The sequence below is a fragment of the Taeniopygia guttata genome, chromosome 5 (genome assembly GCF_048771995.1).
Source record: "Taeniopygia guttata chromosome 5, bTaeGut7.mat, whole genome shotgun sequence".
NCBI lineage: Eukaryota > Metazoa > Chordata > Aves > Passeriformes > Estrildidae > Taeniopygia > Taeniopygia guttata.
Genome location: NC_133030.1, coordinates 20117648 through 20135426, shown reverse-complemented (window position 1 = coordinate 20135426; position 17779 = coordinate 20117648). Strand labels below are relative to the sequence as shown.

Sequence of the window (17779 nt, the reverse complement as noted above, 5' to 3'; positions counted from 1 at the left end):
TTTTTACCTCTTTGGAAAAAAACTAATAAAAATTGGGGAGAAGTATATTTTAAGCTGTGAAAAGATACATTAAGTGGACTTGTGTGGTTCCTTTATTTCCTACTATGCAGGCTAAAATATTACAGATGTGAATTTTAATATAAGGGATGGCTTTACTCTGTATACTAAGCAACTACATTTGGAGATAATTTCCTCTAAATATAATTTGTTTTAAGGTATGATTTATGCTGCAAATAGGATTTATGAAGCATGTCTGGAAAAAGTGGTTGGAACAAAATCTTTCTGTGAGCCAAAAAGATACTGTTTTATAATATAAGTGTCAGTAACAAAGGAAGAATAAGAGGAGCACGTGGAGGGTACATTTATTAATACTTATTTCATATGTACTTTACTTGCTATAACATCCACTGCCAAAATCCACCTGACATGTCCTTGTATTTTGTTGTATCTCTGTGGCAGAGCTGTCCTTCGGTCTTTGAAAAATGCTAGCTTATTAGTGAATATTAGCTTGTACTGCAGTATCTGCCTACTTCCATTATGCTTCCACATGCACTTGTTATAAAATAATTCTTCAACTTCATCTGAAATAGCATGCCAAGCACCTAAACTTGGTTATTGACATTTGGGTGGTTGGCTTCAAAGGTGTTTGTTTGCATCTTTTCAACATATATATCTCTCAGCCATAAAGAGTGAACCCTTCCTTTGTGGAGATTTGTCATTGTGGCTGAGCAACAACTTAGTCCCTTCTTGCAAACATACTTGAATATGTTGAGAGAGGGGCTGTTGAGAGGGGAAAGGCAAAGCAGGGCTTGGGGTAGACTCTGCTGTTTACTCAGACCTTGGACAAGTGGCTCCAGGGCTGTGGTTTTCCATCTGCATGATAGTAATGCAGTAGCTGCCACTCTGGAAAAGCTGTATGTTTTGGAAATATGAAGCTGTTCTGTACTGCTTGCCCAAATCAAATGAAATTCTTGGCTTTGACTGTGTGGCTAACAGCTTCTTTTGGTATGTGATTTTTTAAAGCAAAGCTAAAATACTCCCTATGTGATGACAGCATGTCTCACTCCTTTTCACTATCACCACCTGTCCATACTATGTTTTCCCATTTCTGTGGTGTTTTCTCTCACTTCTACTGAGTGCTATCTGTTAGTGAACTACTTCAGGACAATGCCAGAATAATAGAAACGTGGGCCATCTCCATTTTCAGACCTGTCTCACAGGAATCAAATCAACCCATGAGTTTTCATCCAGACATTGTAATGATGGAGCACAGAGTAAGTAACATTGGAGTGACTAACTATATGTAATTGCTCTTGTAGTAAAAGCAGAAAACACTTTTGTGAAGATTAGTAGTTGTTATAGTGGTAATTAACAGTAAAGTTAGAAAAGCTCTTTCTTGTTACCGATTAACACCATTTAAAAGCATCTTAGCATACATTATGTGTTCACGAGTTCGTGTTCATGTCCCTGTGCTCATGACCATATGTCAGGTGTGTGCTGGGTACCTCCTCTGTGCCACTATCATCATGCTGTTCTTGCTACTGTCTGTCATACAGCATGCCCATCTGTGGTGCACTGCTACCTAGAAACCTCAAGGAGCTGATGAGAGATAGTATAAAATCAAAGGGCTGGAGAGCAGACCTGAAGCACAGGGATTGAATGATGTACCCAGCACTGGAGGATTGTGTAAGAAATGGAATGGCTGAAATGGCTTCACTGTGAAAGCCTCTGTAACTTTTAGGGACAAAGTCTTAGTCCTTTTTGTTGTTTCATGTGCAAGGTAGACTGACTCCCAACTTTCCCTTGCTTCTTTTCTCAAAAGGTCAGATCTAATCCTCTTGTTCAGCACATTGAGAGGCACATCAAGGTTTTTGAACACTAGAGGATCAGTATAGAAGGGGAGCTGTCAGTAAAGTAGCTGTAGATGTCTGATATTTAGCTCTTCCACATCTATAGGGAGATGACTTGGTTATTCTCGAAATGAAAAAGTTTCTCTAAAGTTTGCCTATGTGCCCTTCAGTCTCATAGGCAGATCTCCTGCTGACTTCAGTGTGCACTAGACTGGCCCACACAGGGAGAAGGAAAAGAACATTCGAATTTTGGAATAAGCACTAGCTGAGCTGATAAATCCCAGTAGCTTTCTTATTGCCATGGCTGTGTTATTCCTTACCCTAGGGAGCTATTCTTCTTTCTCCTCTTATCTGTTCTGAGGAAATTTACATGCAGTGTTGCCCTGTGCTACTGTCCTGGGCAGTCTTCATTCAGACCATGTGTTTTCCAAAACACTTTGAAAAACATAAAACAGAGCTGTGATGAACAGCCTGATATGGAATAAACTGTAATATTCAGCAGCAATGGGAAGCTATAACAAAACATACTTGGCAGCAGTGTTGCGCTACCCTGTTGCCTGGAAGGAAAATTAGATCTAAAAGACTCTCAGATGAAGCTGGCTCTGGTACGTGGATTGTCAGGTAGCAAATAACAGTGGGAAGTGACTTGTGGCTCTTCCTGGCTGCTTGCCTTGAGAGGGAAAGGGGATGACTGTGCTCCCAGATGGAGGAGCAAGAGGGGGTCCAGCATTGTGACATTTGAGGGTCCCCCATAGATGCTGAGGCTGGGCTGGCAGCTGCTTCTACAGTGAGGGTGGTGACAGCTTGGGGGGAGGGCATCTCACCTGTGCCCCATCACTGTCAACTCTGTGAGTTGAGCCTTGGCACACAGAGCTCAACTGAAATGGGCAAACAGAGCCCATACTCAAATAAAGAGAGGATTCTAAACAAATCCCAGGGCATGGTTCAGAAATGCTGCTGCAGATATTTCTTACTGCATTAACAGGAATGAAAAAGGCAGCATATCCATGGGGGAGAAGTACTTCAGCATGGTGCTTACCTGAGTGGAAGCCTCTGCAATTTTAAGATGGTTGGCTGGGTTCTCAATTGGTGTAAACATCCAGTGCTTTTGATTTACTTGTAGTTAAGTTGTTTTGCAGCTTCTGAAAATCTTGCTTACACATCTGAATCATGACTGAAGAGCTTGAGCCACTCAGGGATTCGTATCAAAACTCAAAGGTTAATTAGCATATGGTGTTAAAGGCATATTTAGTTTAAGTGAACAGTGCTTCAATGCTCTTATCTAGAGACATGTTTGATCTTGATTCTAAAGAAGAAAAATGAGCCGGCAAGTTGCTGCTCAACTCTGACAAAGTCCAACCCCAAAATAAGTAGTTTTAAAATTAATATAAAAACCTTTAAATTAACCATTCCTCAGGGGCATCAGTGAAGTTCTTAAGAATCTAGCTTTTTGTGAAAGCGTATACACTGACACATGCTTGTTAAAATATATTCAGTATAAGAGTATGTCTAGAACCATCCTGAAACCTTTGAAAGGTCCAGGGAGTAAGCCAGTCAGGGAAAAGAAACTGCCAACCAGTGTATCACAGAAGAATAGCAAATTGTGAAGCAAATATTTGAAACAATGTTTTTTTGTGGCTAAAATATGTTTCTGCTATACCTGTGAGAGGCAGATTTTCACATGCATAGAAGGAAAACAGGCACCCAGCTTCCACTGAAACCCATCTTCCCTATTTATTTAGTACATTCCCCAATTATTTTTTCATTAAAACTGAATCATCTCATAGATATTCTGTAAATAGTAGCATAAGACTTTTACTCACCACAGCATGTACAGTAATTGGCTGCACTGAAAATCTGCCTTGTAAATACAAGATTGTAGTTGATTTGTTGTGTAATGGTTTGTTTTTTGCCTGCAATGCCAAAAGCTGTTGCCATGAACACTACAAAGTGATGATTTGCTTGCTGTCAAGTCACTCTGGGTATTTACTATTCTGAAATCCTTGCCTCTCCATCCCTCTCCTTTGCACACAAAGTGAGAAATCTGAGAAGTGGGAGCATTGTTTTCTTATCCCAAAGAGACGAGAGCTGTGTGAGTGAAACTGATTTCCACAAGCAGCCATCAGAGGCATACAAATGGGGTGCAGCAGCTAAAGCCCTTTGCTAAAACTCTTCAGTGATGGAGGAGCAGCAACCTTCAGGGTTGTTTGGAGTGGAAACATGGGGGGTTTTAGAGGCAGACCACTTTTGGATCTAGGTGGTGTCAAAAGTGCTGGACCTGCTGACCTCTGATATGGTTTGACAGAGAACACCTCTTCCAGCTCCAGTGAGAGCAGGCAGTGGTTCTGTTCTCTTTCTGCTTCATGGTGGGGAGGAGTGGGGGGTAACCTGGAGTCTGGAGCAGACCCAAATCCTCCTGTGTTCCTGCCCTATTGGAAAGGAATGATGTCCTGATGATGGATGTGAAGTACAGGCACAATTAAATAGGTTCTTTCCCCCCAGGGTCTTTTCTTTCCTTTTCAGTCACAGTTGTGAAGCCTATATAGTTGTCTTGTTGGTCGTGTGGTTTCATGACAGCTCAGAATGCTGTGACAATAGCAATGCCTGTTCCTGAGTTTCCCCTTTGTAAGATCCTTATTTAAAATCCTATCCATCAAGCAGTCTACTTAGCTAATTGTCAGAGCTTGTCCTGCCATTTAATTAAGGTTTGGACAGCATTCAGTTGCCTCTTCAGGAGTGTGTAAGGGTGTGTGTATAACTGCATTTCTTCTTCCCTGTTACCACAAAAAATGAGTCACACTTCTGGCTGGCTCAGACAGAGCTGCAGACATCATCACAGTAGGTTGGGTGAAGGATTTAAGATTAGGAGCTTCTGTAACCTGATCCCCCAGAAAAGCCCTAGCCAGCCTTGCTATTGGTGTAGGGATTTGTTCACAACTGGCTGGGGATGACCAAGGGGATTCTTTTAATCTCATCAACCTACTGTTAGGAGCTTGCTTATTATAGTCTAATAACTGTGTCCTGGAAGCACAGGCAGCCCTCAAATTAAGATCTCTGTGTTGGGTAGGAAGGATAAGGCTTCAGCATCATGGATTTGAGAGAGCCTTTCTGTTCACTACTTCTGATGCACATACACAGTTCAGGTAATCAGACTCCTTCTCAAATGTTCGAGCACTGCACAGACCAGGCTGTCTCTGCCTCTGACTGACTGAGGTGGGAATAATTCCCAGAGCTTCATTGATCTTGCAAAAAAAAAAAAAAAAAAATTGTGTGCATACACAGGTATATATTTTTTTTCTGGGAAAAATGCCAACATGCTGCTTCAAGTTTTGAGGCATTGCCACCCTGGGTACAGTCTATTGAATTTCGGGGTTGTTTTGTTTTTAAAGGCGTGTTATAGAAATTAATGTCAACATAAAAAGTGTTTTTGTTTTTTGTTTAGATTGTAAAAACGAAAAATAATCTTTGAGGTCGCTTGAATGCGCAAACATTATTGCAGCATCTGTGTTGTCCTGTTTCATCCTAAGATTTTCAATAACAGCCTGGTAGAAGTAGAATAAAGCATGGCCCTCACTGGAACCTCTCTTCTGTCAGAACTCAGCATGGTCAAAAAAATAAACTGAAATCATGGAAAGCTGTTGAAGCTAATTTCTTTGTGCTACTGTCAGACTGGGAGGAAACAGTCCTATAACATACACAAAAAAATCTTCATCTGCTTTTATGTTACCTCAAGAAGCGTAGACATGCAGTGATCCAGGATTCAAATGTTTCTGTTAGAGGGATAAAGTCTCCATCGACAAAGTCCTTGTGTGGATGATTAAAATGAGATTAAAGCATGTCAGAAGCAGGTTCCCTGCCCAGCCATTTCTGTTTATTGTGTACATCTCTTACTTACTGAATAGTGATTCTGTGCCCATAACTGTGTGCCCTTCTCTGCAGCCCCTTTCAGGATTGGGGAGACCAAGGTCTACTGGGTTACATACTCTGCCCATCATTTCTGGGAACTAGAGCTGCTGGTCTTGGAATTTCATTGTCTTTGTCTGTAGGAAACTACTTTCTCTTGATTGCTCTCCAGCATCCTCTGATTGATCACATCTCAGATATACCCAGGGGTTCTTGCAGTTGTCTCTTCTGCTTTTGATTTAAGAGAGCACTTGTAAGTGCAGCTCATCTTTCTAGGTGCTAAGTAAAAAGGGGAGACAGAAGCAGGCTCTGCCCTGAAAAGTGAAAAATCTGAATAGGAAAGGCAGAGGAAAGAAATGCTTTTCTTGTTGCTAAAAGCTTGGGGCCATGGAGAGATTTACAGCTATGCTCTGCAGTTACGTGTGGAGTCTGGCAGAGGACTGGCTGAATTTCTACAGTAGCTCCCATTGAAACGAGGCTCCAGATCTATCTACCAGCAACAGCCTGTTTTTGTTCCCAACAGGCAATGCTCTATCCCTTCCTCACTGCTTAGTGGCTTTCAGTGGCTCCAGCCCCACATAGATCACTTTCCAGCCAAATTTCTCTGCCATTTGTGTTTCTCTGGTATTTCTTAGGAGCTTGGGACATCATGGCCTCACATACTATTCTAGGTGTCAGTTTATAAGAACTGAAACAGAGTGTAAGTTTTGATGCAAAATAGCATCAGAGCATTGATAGGTGGGGCCAGATGATCTTGACATAATCCCTTTGACAAGGTGGGTGAATCCCACCTGGTGTTTGGCAGGAACAGAGGAAAGCCTGCAGCTTGGTATTTCCCTGCTGGGGAGAGCAGCCATAAGGGAACATTGCCAGGCTGTGCTCAAACCAGTTATCTTCTTATTGAGAACCACTGGGAGTCCAGGAGGAAAAGAGGATGCTTTTGAAGTCAAGTCTGTTTGTTTATGAGCTTCACTCAGCAGTAGAGACCAGACTGTCCCGAGGGCCAGAGAAAGGGGAACCTCTTGTGTAGTTCCTCTGATCTCTAGGTTTTGTTATGTGGATTTTGTGATCTGTAGTTTAGGATTAAAAAGACCAAAGACCATTTAAGTAGGGATTTCATTCTACTGATTGTGTCATCATCCACAGATGTGGAGCCAGCCAGAGTGTGTCAGACCCTTCATCAACTAATTAACTTGAGTTGTCAAGCTGCAATCAGTGAACTGCTCTCATACTAAAATAATAATGATAAATTCCTCTCATCTGAAGCTGTCAGCTTCCAGCTGCAAGAGGCTTGAGTTTGCAGGGTCTGTAACTTCATGAAGAAAAATCTGATTTGCACCTCTGTTTTGCCAAAGCCAGCTTTGGCTTGGTTCCCTTTCTAGCAGAGTTTGCTGTTGAAGCAGCACCTAAGGCCAGGCCAGGATTACACTGGGCTCATAGCAGGACCGGAGCTGCCATCAGACTGTTACATGCAGCACTGTGAGTCCTACCCATTTCAAAGGGACATTTTCTAGTTTCAGTTGTTTATTGAGAAGCAGATTTGGTTTCTTTCTGGGTTGCATTTTAAAAAATTTCTAAGGGGTATGTTTCTCTTGAAATTCTTCCCGTTGTTTTGTTAGGCAAGAAAAGTGCTATGCATTTCACTGTAGGACAGGGTCTAAGACCTGTCTGAAGGAAAAGGTGTCCAGGATGCCTTTGGGACTGCTTGTCTGCCCCACAGAGCTGGCAGGCCAGCAGGGAGCCCTTGCAGGCTCTGCTGGGGATGTCAGCCCTTCTTTCCTCCCAGTTCTTGGAGCCGGTCACATCTGTCCTGTCATACTTGTCACACCTATCCTGTCCTGAACAGACCAATAAAGAAATCCCATTCCACAATGGTAAAGGGAGTATTGAACTCAATCCTCCTGCCTCTGTCTTGCATAAAAAATTTAATGTCACCTCCTCTGACCACTCATAGAAATGAAATTTTTTTTTAGTGACCAACCACATAGGAATTCCAAGCAAAATGGAAGCAAACAAAAATTACTTGTGTGCTTTATCCAGACAGACTTGGACCAAGGAATTTGTGTAGCCTTCTAAGAAATAATAATTACCGTTTACTGTAATGAATCTCTTTGCACAGTGTAAACATCACAAATAGAAATGAAAAGTACAGTTTACCCTACAGCATAGGCTTGGGTGACACTTATAGAAGCCTATAAAGCATCTTAATTAAAGTTTTACAGGCTCATAATCATGTGTTATTTGAGATAAATATCATTAGCAATACCAGAGCTATGCAGAAGCTTAATATGCTTTAGATATCTGGAAATACATGTAAAATAAATATTTTTCTAAGGAGGTCTTCTTTCCCCGTCAAATAAGAAATCCTGTTTAAAGGCAGGAATGCGGAATACAGAAATCAGGAGGTCTGGTTTTTCTTTCTGCATTCCCTGTCATTTCTGAAAACCATCATGGAACAGATACCCTTTTTCTGTGAAAAAGCTCCTTTTCAGATGGCTTTTTGGTGATTTGATGCAGAATAATTTTTAGTTTATAAATCTGCCTTCATAAACATCCTCATAAATATAACACAGCAAACAAACTGCTTGGAGGTCAGACTGCAGAAGAGGTTGACCTTGCATTTTTAGCAGTTTAGTGTATGCTAGAGCTTAGATTTAGCAGGATTAAATTTTGCAAAGGTCCTGTGACAAGTGTTTCTTACAGAGTGGGAATGTATGAAAGCCTACTACAGACTAATAGGAAACACTGAGCACAAATGCTCAGGTGTGATTTAGGCACAAGTGTGGTATTGATTAAATGCAGAATGCAAAATAGGTGATGACTTTAAAGTCTAAAAGGTACTTTGGTAGTACATTTGTAATGAGCATCTTAATTCAGGCACCAATTATCTTTCATTCTGTATCATTAAAACTCTAACTTATATCCTTATTTCTGTCCAAACAAAGCCTCCATGATGAAAGTTAAATATCATTAAGCACCATAATAAATAGGGATGAGTTTCTCTCTCTCTTTTTTTCTTTTTTTTTAGACATCTTGAGTTTACTGAACTAGAGCTTCTGTATTATGTTTTGGTAACTGAATTTAGGTGTGTTTTGCAGAAAGGATATGGCATGTGTTCTGCCTAAAATACAGGTGCCTCTTCATTTTGTGTAGATGTACTCTTAGGAACATGAATTTACTTACAGATTTTGACAGTGACATATAAAAAGAGCTGAATTGTGGTGATGTGAAGAAGTAAATACAAATATATGGTTTCTAGTGCAGGTGATACTTTTTATTCCAAAAGAATATTTTATTTCAAGCATTAGCACTATTGTACTCACTAATATGCCTATTAGTACTGTAAATCCTAGGTTATTGTTTTAAATTGTTTACTTGTATGTGTTTTCTGTTCAAATCTGTATTTAAATGTGTATCTGCTGCTAGCAGTACTCAAGTTATTTTTGACTGTTCACTCTTATGAATACTCAGAATAGCAAATCAGAAAGCCAAAGCTTGCTCCTGCTAAGAATTATTTATTTATGTTATTTTTTAATATCAGAAGATCCTTTATTTTTGCTTGAATAGTTACAGAGATGTCAAGGATAAGAGATCCACTGCTGTTTACTTTTACTATCTGGGATGATACAACTCTGGCAATTTCATACAGTATTAAGAAAAGAAACAATAGCTGTTAATCATATATGTGAGAAGTTACATGGTCACTTACATTTTCTTTGTGCAAGTTCATTACATTTTAATCTCAATATACAATTATCACATAATGGTTTTGTTTATTATTCCCTTTCAAATACACTTCTAATTTGTCGGAGGCTCTTTTATATTTCAGTTTTTTAATTTTAAGCTTTCTCCAACATGCCTTTGGATTTTGGAAGGGGAGCCTAAGGGAGCTGTGAGTAAATTGAGGACTTTTAGCTATGAAGAAATGGATGCAGGCCCAGCAGTGCAGCAGCAGAGATCACTTCTCTGGCCAGTCCTGGGGTCTTGGTGTGCTCGCCCACATCTGGTGACTGAGTTGTTGGTAGGAGAGCTCCTCACCCCATTTCAAACCCTGTTCTTTTGACTGAAGGCACCGCCCAGCCAGCAGAGCTGTGGATCAGCAGCCTCAAAGGTGTGTGCTCGGGGAGAATTCCTTCTGCTACAGCAGCACATGCAGACTTCAGCTTGATCTGAAGCCTTTGACAAACTGCATTTCTCCTGCTTATGCCCAATCACACTCATGAAAGCATTTAATGTATGCTTACTATTTTAGTACATGAATATCTCAAAGCAGTGAAAACTGTGGTTGAGTACTCAGTTGGAATGGGCTCTCTGTGACCTGATTCTTAAATATGCTACGCTCTCGCTTGGGTGCCTGTGAGGTCAGTGAGCGCTTCTGGGCCTTCATGGCTTTGGAAATGGAGCTGAAATACGGTTGTGTGAACTTTGCTTCATGCTCCTGTGCGTACAAAACCTTAGTCCTGTTTTTAAGGATGCAAGACAAGAAGGGAATCCATTTTGAGTCTCCAAGGAAAAAAATCCATAAAGATGTTAAAAGGCAGACATTAGTTAGTGAACATTATTGAATCCTTGAGTTTTTCGAAGTCATTGTTTTGTTTTGTCTGCTTCTGCTTTCACAACAACTTTCTCCTTTCATCAGAACTGTGCAGTTTAAAGATTTTCATGCCTGATTACTTTATACTTGGCAGAAAGATCTGGAGTACCACACGTGTGTTTGAAATGGAGTTTCTTTGAATGTCAGTTGATCTCTCAGGTTAGAGAGAGTAACCTGATTTTAAGAAAACTAGCACATATATTGCATCTGTGCTGCTAGGACTTGCTGACACTGCAAAGATAGGTCTTGACGAAAGTTTTATTTGGGCTACAACTCTTCTTGTGTGGAATGTCAGATGGGTTCTTTATTTCTGCTCTTTCATTCTTTATTACTGAAGACATTAGTAGGGAAACAGGCTTTCTGCGTTTTCAGGAATTTGCAGACTGGCGCTGCTTGTGTTTCATCTGCAGCAATAATCCTCTCTGAGGACTCAAATATACAGAATTTCCTGGGAAACAAGAAATCTCCTCATTCTAAAAATTTTAGTATTGAACAGAAGAAATCATTAGCAAAGAACAGGATGACGAAAGCCCAGAAAGCACAAATGGCGATAGAGCTCTGTGGTGCATGGAGTTTAGGGGGCCAATACCAGATAATTTTTAAAGAGATTTTATTTGTTTAATCCGACTTGGCACCAGCTATTCTGTGTGTATGTACACTTTCAGTACTGTTTGAACACACAGATGCTCCAGTACGGGTGAAAGAAATGCCCTTAGCCTGAGTCAGGCATGTAGGAATAGCAGCGAATCTGAATCCACCGGCAGATGTGATGGCAGCAGTTATGCAGATGAGAGCATGTAAAAAGGAATGAGGTTTCTGCAAAGTTACTTGTGCACAGGCTTAAATAAAGAGCATTGCAAATCATATGTAGGATATTTTCTCTGTGTCTATGATTATGTTATTTCCATAGCAACTAATTATGCCATAAACCAAAGATCATGACTTCAGGTGACATGTGAGCAGAAGGAGATGAGCTATTAAGTATTGAAGATTTTTTTAATGCAAATTTCCTTATTTATAAAGAAAAAAAAATAAAGAAAATGAAAGAAACCAAACGAATAACAAACCCTGAAGTCTGCTATATAAGTGAAATTACTTGTGCCTGGAATGTGTTCTCAAAGTTTTGTTGGAGGCATCAGTAAATATTTCAAGTTATTGTAGGTACAACTGTGAATATCAACAGATTTTTGTATTAGCTGAGGAAATCTCTGGAACACAGTCTGACTGTGTTCTCCTGCCCATGCAATCCAGGGCTCAACTCTTTCCAGTAACTATAACCTTTTACAGATACTGAAATTGTTAGTGGACGAACAGGGACTCTGGAAACACAAGGGAAGGTCTGGTTTCTTAGGTATGTGGTAAATTTGAGGTTGCAGTGAAGCATACTATCTTCTGCATCACGTATTTAAAGAAAAAAAAAATCCTATTTCTTTTGAAAACAAAAGATTCTAGAGATTTCCTCAGCTTACAGCCCCACGGTCATACTCTTTGAACTGAAGGACCTGCAGCCCAGAGTAGAACTGAATACGGCTTGATTTACCTGTTTCTTAGGGGACTGCTTTAACATACCTGGCATTTGCTTCGGGAGCTGGTTTTAATGGCTCCTCCTGACGCACCTGCACCTTGCTTACATTGCACCATGTGAATTTTTAGGAGCGAGCAGGATTTAGGGAGGAAACTTGTTGATTGCTGCTTGAATTGATCTTGAATGTTTCTAGATATGGGGCATCTACAACCCCTTCGGACAACTTCCTCCAGTATTTCATCATCCCATTATAAAAAAAATTTTCCTTATATAGATATATATATAGTCTGAATCTATTCTCTTGTAGTTTAAAAACATTACCTCTCATCCCATTGCTGCAGGTCCTATTAAAAAGCCTGTCCCATCTTTCTTTAAGCCCCATTTAGGTACTGAAAGGCTGCAATGAGGTCTCCCTGGAACCTCTTCTTCTCCAGGCTGAACAACCTGAACTCTTTCAGTCTTTCCCATGAGGGAAGATGTTCCAGCCCTCTGATTGCTTTGGGGCCCTCCTGCAGACTCACTCCTAACAGGTCCATGTCTTCCTTGAACTGAGAACTCCAGAGCTGGATGTGGGCTCTCATCAGAGCAGAGGGGCGGAATCACCCCCCTCAACCTGCTGGCCATGCTGGCCAGTGTCCCCAAGTCCCTCTGGGCACGGCTGCTCTCAATCCCTTCATCCCCCAGCCTGTGCTGATACTGGAGGTTGCCCCCACCTACGTGCAGCACCTTGCACTTGGCCTTGGTTGAACCTCGTGGGGTTTCCATGGACCCACTTTCAGAGCTTGTCCAGATCCCTGTGGATGGCATCCCATCCCTCAGGTGTGGTGACTGCACCACTCAGCTGGCTGGCATCTACAAACTTGGTGAGGGTTTGCTGTATCCCACTATATCACTTACGAAGACACTAAACAGTCTTGGGCATGGTTGAGCAGAGACTGAAAACCTCTGGCAGTGTGAGGCTGACAGGTTAAAAATCATATTTTCATTCTCTTTGCTTTGCTCTTTTAGTCATTTATATTCATACAAAATGAATATACAAAAGCAAACAAATCAAAGACTCCATCACAAGGCTTTTTTTCCTCCTAGCTGAAACAACCAGCTTGGCCCTGAACTTTGTTTCACCTTCCAGTCCGAAGAGATGTTTCTCTTAGACTGTTGGAAGAGGTACAATTTTTATAAAACCTGCATCACTGAATCAAACATAACCAAACAGTAGCTGCAAAGAGTGCACTGGGTCAGGAAACAAGGGATCTCTCTCCAGGCATATTGCTGAAGAAAAAGACAGGCGGGGACAGAATGGTTTGATTACCACTTTTCTGTGGTGATCTCTGTATGTAGATGAAATTAAAAAGTTGAGCATTTGGAATGTATTCATGAGTTAATCACCCTCAGCTGATTTCAGTGCTGTGGTGTGAAGCAAATCTAGTAACTCACAAAAATATGCCACTCTTGTAGTAATGTTTGATCTTATGTTGTTCACTGAAGCTACTGGGCATGATGTCACCTGTCATGTGCATGCCTTTGCACACTCCTTTGTTGCAGAACGGGGGCAGTTGTCACATCCATACCCTGTTTTATATAGTGTATTTCACTAATACCTTCTAGCATGGTTCTTAAAAATTTTATTTTGTGGATTACTTCTTAACAAAATCTACTGAGGTTAATTCTAAGTTTCATTAGGAGGATGGAGCAGGTATGCAGAATTTTGAAGACAGTGACAAGAGGCATTAGTAGGGGGAAAACTAGTTCAACCATTAAAGGACTTATGAGAGTAAATTAATGAGGAGGTGAATTAGTGCTGCATTTTGTGTGAGCTGAAGGCACTGATGTCTTGTGGTCGTGAGTGTTAAATCATGGAGGAAGAAGAGAAAGCAGTATTCAGAATAATAAGGGAGGTGGTGTGGGGTCTGTGGTGGCTGCAGCTCAGGGTGATGTGCGAAGTGTGGATTGAACAAGCAGCTGGGTGTCTTCAGGTGAAAGCTGAGGCTGCTCAGAGAAAGGGTGTGAGGGATAACACAGTTAAGAGATCTGCCCCTGCTGCCCAAACCTTTTACAGTTTATTGCCTGGAGTTCACCTGATGTCATTAGAGTGAGACTGCTGCCTCTTCTCTTTCAGGGCCAGGGTTTTGGCTGGAGACAGTGAAGGGTTACCAGCACTCCACTCAAAGTGGCAGGGACAGAGTTGTTATAACCTAAATGGTAGCGTGCCACCAGAATCAATACAAATTGAACCTCTGCTGGCGAGACTGCACAGTGCTTGCTTTCTTGTGTAGAGGAATCAATATGAATTGGCCACAGGATGGGAATATAGAGATGTAGCTGGGGAGAGAAAAAATAGTTGTTGAGCAGAGGTCACTAGGTCCACGCTCTGATTTTAGGCTCAGTCATTAACAAAAAGTTTTGTGAAAGCTCTAGTTTGCCTGCCCTTTGGGTCACCCTTTAGACACAATGGCCCAGCAATGCAATACTTCCAAGGTTTATTCTCCTTGGTTCGCACATTACTTTATTGTTAAATTGCTTAAATGTCAGCACAAGCCCCAGTATGCCCTTTCCATTCACTTCACACCAGGGATGGGCAAGAGTAGAGTACACCAGCGCTTATCCTTTTGTTGATTTCCCTCCATCCCCATGCAGGACATCCCTCCCTCATGTAAGCGTGTCATTCAAGCTGCAGTTAGCCTGTTGGTGCAACATTGCTTTCTCAAGGATTTCCCATTTAAGCTAGAGATTCTGACTGGGTTTCCTGGTGTGGAAGATTTAATAAAAGAATGATTGTAATGCCTGTTTACTAAATGACTCTGTTTCTAATTAGCTGTTGTTATTATAAGCAACTACTTGAGAGCTACATTTTACACTTAAGTGCCTTAAAAAAGTTGTCATTTCCATGAGATGTGCTACTGGATGATGGTGAAAAGAGGTTGGAGAAAAAGTACCCTTTATTGTAAGGGTTATGCAGGACTTCAGCCTTCCTCATGAATTTTCTGCATCTGTCTGAAATATATCCACTGTGTGTTGATGTTTATTACTTTTTATTTAAAATAAACATTTAGAAACTCTTCCTTCTACATTAAGATCTTGGCTTTATGAATTATTCCACTGTATTAAGGACTTAATTCTTTTAAGAATTGATGATTTCTTGCCTTCAGGAAAGTGGAAGGCACATGATTTCTAACCCTTTTCTTATCCACATAGCAATGAGCTGCCTTTGGGCTTCAGTTGTCTAGTTTACGGTAAATATGCCAAATGCTCCTCTGTTAAATGTGGTACCATGGGCACCCTTGCTAAATAACAGTTATCTGACTTGTCACTGCTTCAGCATAATTTGTGCGCTGAGCTATACCCAGTTTTTCTTTCACCATTTAATATGATGCTCTGTGCACAGACATTTTTGTATACTGACAGAAAATGTAGAAAATATTTGAACAATTTTTGGGTATCTATTACCAAACTGGTCTAGTTGTAATACAGGTGAGGAGAAAGGTTGGAGGCAGAATTGTTTGGTACCACAGGAAAAATTAATAGTATATTGGGAACTCTGAGAACAGATCTGCTTCCATTGGACCATCTTTATGTGCTGGGGAAGGAAGACTCCTTTAAGGGGGCAGAGTTCATATCGTACAGGAAAGGGAGGGGAGTAGAAAACGAATTTTAGAGTTAGGGAAATTAAAAGGTGGAAAAATTTTAAGTCATCAAAGTTACTGAAACAGATGGTGCAGGAGTGATTACCCTCGTGTTTTGTGCTCAGGTTCTTTCTCTCTAAAGCTTGCACAAGGTATGGTCAGTGTATTTATAGTTTGTGGAGGAAACCAAGGGAAATAGACTTTAAGTTTGCAGTTTGTAAATTAACAGAATTAGAGGGTGGTTTGCAGGGGCAGACTGCTTAGGCTATGTGCAAAACCAGGTCATTTTACTTTTACTAATTTGTTCTTTAATTAATTGCTGCCCGTGTCTCTTGATTTGTGCTGAGACTGGCAAGATGCTTCATGAAGGAAACCTGTTTTCATCTTGATTAATTCTCTGCTGGGCAGGCGTTTAAAAAAATTGTTAGCCAGCCATCTTTTGACGTGGTTTCAGTAGGTTACAGTCAAACTCAAAGGGCAGACAGAGGAGGAAGGCATAGAGGAGGCAGACAGATAAGGAGGTGGCACACACGGAGATAAATGAGTTACTTGCCCAGGGAATTTGGGGCAAAGATGGTAAATGAGTCTTGCTTTCCTGACTATTGATACTGTAATTGCCACAGTTTCCGTAAGATTTTTCCATCCCGAAAAAGTTGTGTGTGGCACATTTTCAACTCTTTACTGCCTGTGGGAGCTGTCAGATTTTTGGGAAGTGCTCCCCAGCGTACGGAGCTTGATGCCGATCAGTGCGTTCTGACAGGGGGACAAATGATCTGGCCATCCACGTTGCTGAGTGATGGTTCCGTGGGACCGAGCGAATTAGGAACATCCCGGTGATGGATCTGCAGCGGAACAAACGAGCCTTCCGGCGAGGGGAGCACGGTGTGTCCTGGCCGTGTGAAGGTACGCTTTTGCGTACGATACCTTCACAGCACTTACTCACTCCCGTTCCTTTCGGCAGCGCCGCCTGTGTATGCGGGCAGCCCCCGAGAGCCGCCCGCGCCCAGGTTGGGGCTCCGCGCGGTTCCGCCGCGCTCGGAGTTTCGGGGCGGGGGCCCGCGGTGCCGGGCGGGGCTGTGAGGGCGGGTGTGGGCCGCGGCCGGGCGGGCGGGCGGGCAGCGCCATTGGCGCGGCGCTCGGAGGAGGGGCGGCCGCGCCGGGAATGGAGCGGCGGGGCTGGCGAGCCGCGGGAACGGGGAGCGGGGAGCGCGGGGCGCGGCGATGTGGCCGGCGGGAAGGGGCCGCGGCAGCTGCTCGCCTTTCGGATAATCCCTGCCCCTGCCGCGGGTCTCGGGCAGCGGCACTCTCTTGTCCGTGTGTGGCATGCGGAGCCGGGGTTTTGTATGGCATTTGCGAGCCGAGCGAGGTCACGGTTCCTTTTTTAAAAATTCTTTGCTCTGGGTACAGTATATCTCTCTCTGATTTTTCCTTCCCTGGTAGCGGGGTGGGCCGGGAGGGACGATCGTGACAGTGACGGGAATGTTTACTTGTGCAGAAGTCTTTCTCATGTGGAAGCACGCTGCTCCATAACTTCTGGCTAAGCAGACTTCAATTCACCAACTTTGCTGCCGCACAGCACGCGTAACTCCTTGGCAGGATGGCAGTCGAAAGAACAGCTGGTGCAAAGCAATAGGGGATTCCTAGCGAGGAGGAGGAGGAAGGACGATCACCAACCTTTCGCCCGACGGCTGTCAGAGCAGCAGGAACGGGACAGCTGAAGCCACCATGCGCAGGTCCAGCACCGATGAGTCCACCTATCACAGGAGCCCTTCCCTGGACAGCAAGGATTACAGTTTCCCAAATGGCGCCTTCCGTCGATACAGCAGCATGTATGGTGGCCAGTTTGGGGCTGCCAGCAACTCTTTTTTTGGATTTCATACCAACCCAGGCCCGAAGGCCACCAAGGCTAAGTACACGACCCCCAAGGGAAACAAGTACGTTGTCTTTTACCTGGATCTCTCATTTATTTTTCTCCTAGAACTGAAGAGGTGCAGCATGGCTCACAACTGTCTGCAGTGTATCAAGTACCTAATGTTTGTTTTCAACCTTCTCTTCTGGGTGAGTACATGTTTGGAACCATAAAACAGTTGCTTTTGTGTCTGTTTACTGAGATGGAAGGTGAACTTGTTGCTGCGCTTAAACCTGGGAGTTGAACAAAGTGGTGCCTAGGCTACTGTTTTTGTGGCCTCATTAGTTTGTGTAGATAACCTGCAGGGGGTTTTCTTCATCCTCTCATTTCCTGGCCTCCAGCTGCATTTCAAAACTATGGTAGAAGAAAAAAGAGTGT

The 17779-nt window shown here is 42.4% G+C and overlaps 1 protein-coding gene across 8 annotated transcripts in view; it reads left to right on the top strand.

Moving 5' to 3' along the window:
* TSPAN4 (tetraspanin 4) overlaps nucleotides 1–17779 on the top strand; it is a 417482-nt gene that overhangs the window by 209098 nt on the left and 190605 nt on the right. For 3 of the 8 annotated variants that reach the window (XM_030275480.4, XM_072929804.1, XM_072929806.1), the window contains one exon: nucleotides 17471–17550. The exons of 1 other annotated variant lie outside the window; for it this stretch is intronic. In XM_030275480.4, coding sequence (XP_030131340.1) covers nucleotides 17488–17550 — 63 coding nt within the window. In that variant the 5' untranslated portion in view covers nucleotides 17471–17487. Of the gene's footprint in view, nucleotides 1–16682; nucleotides 16894–16923; nucleotides 17551–17779 lie in introns of those variants that run through there. 4 more of the 8 variants (XM_041716557.2, XM_072929807.1, XM_072929803.1 and 1 more) reach the window with 4 other exon arrangements.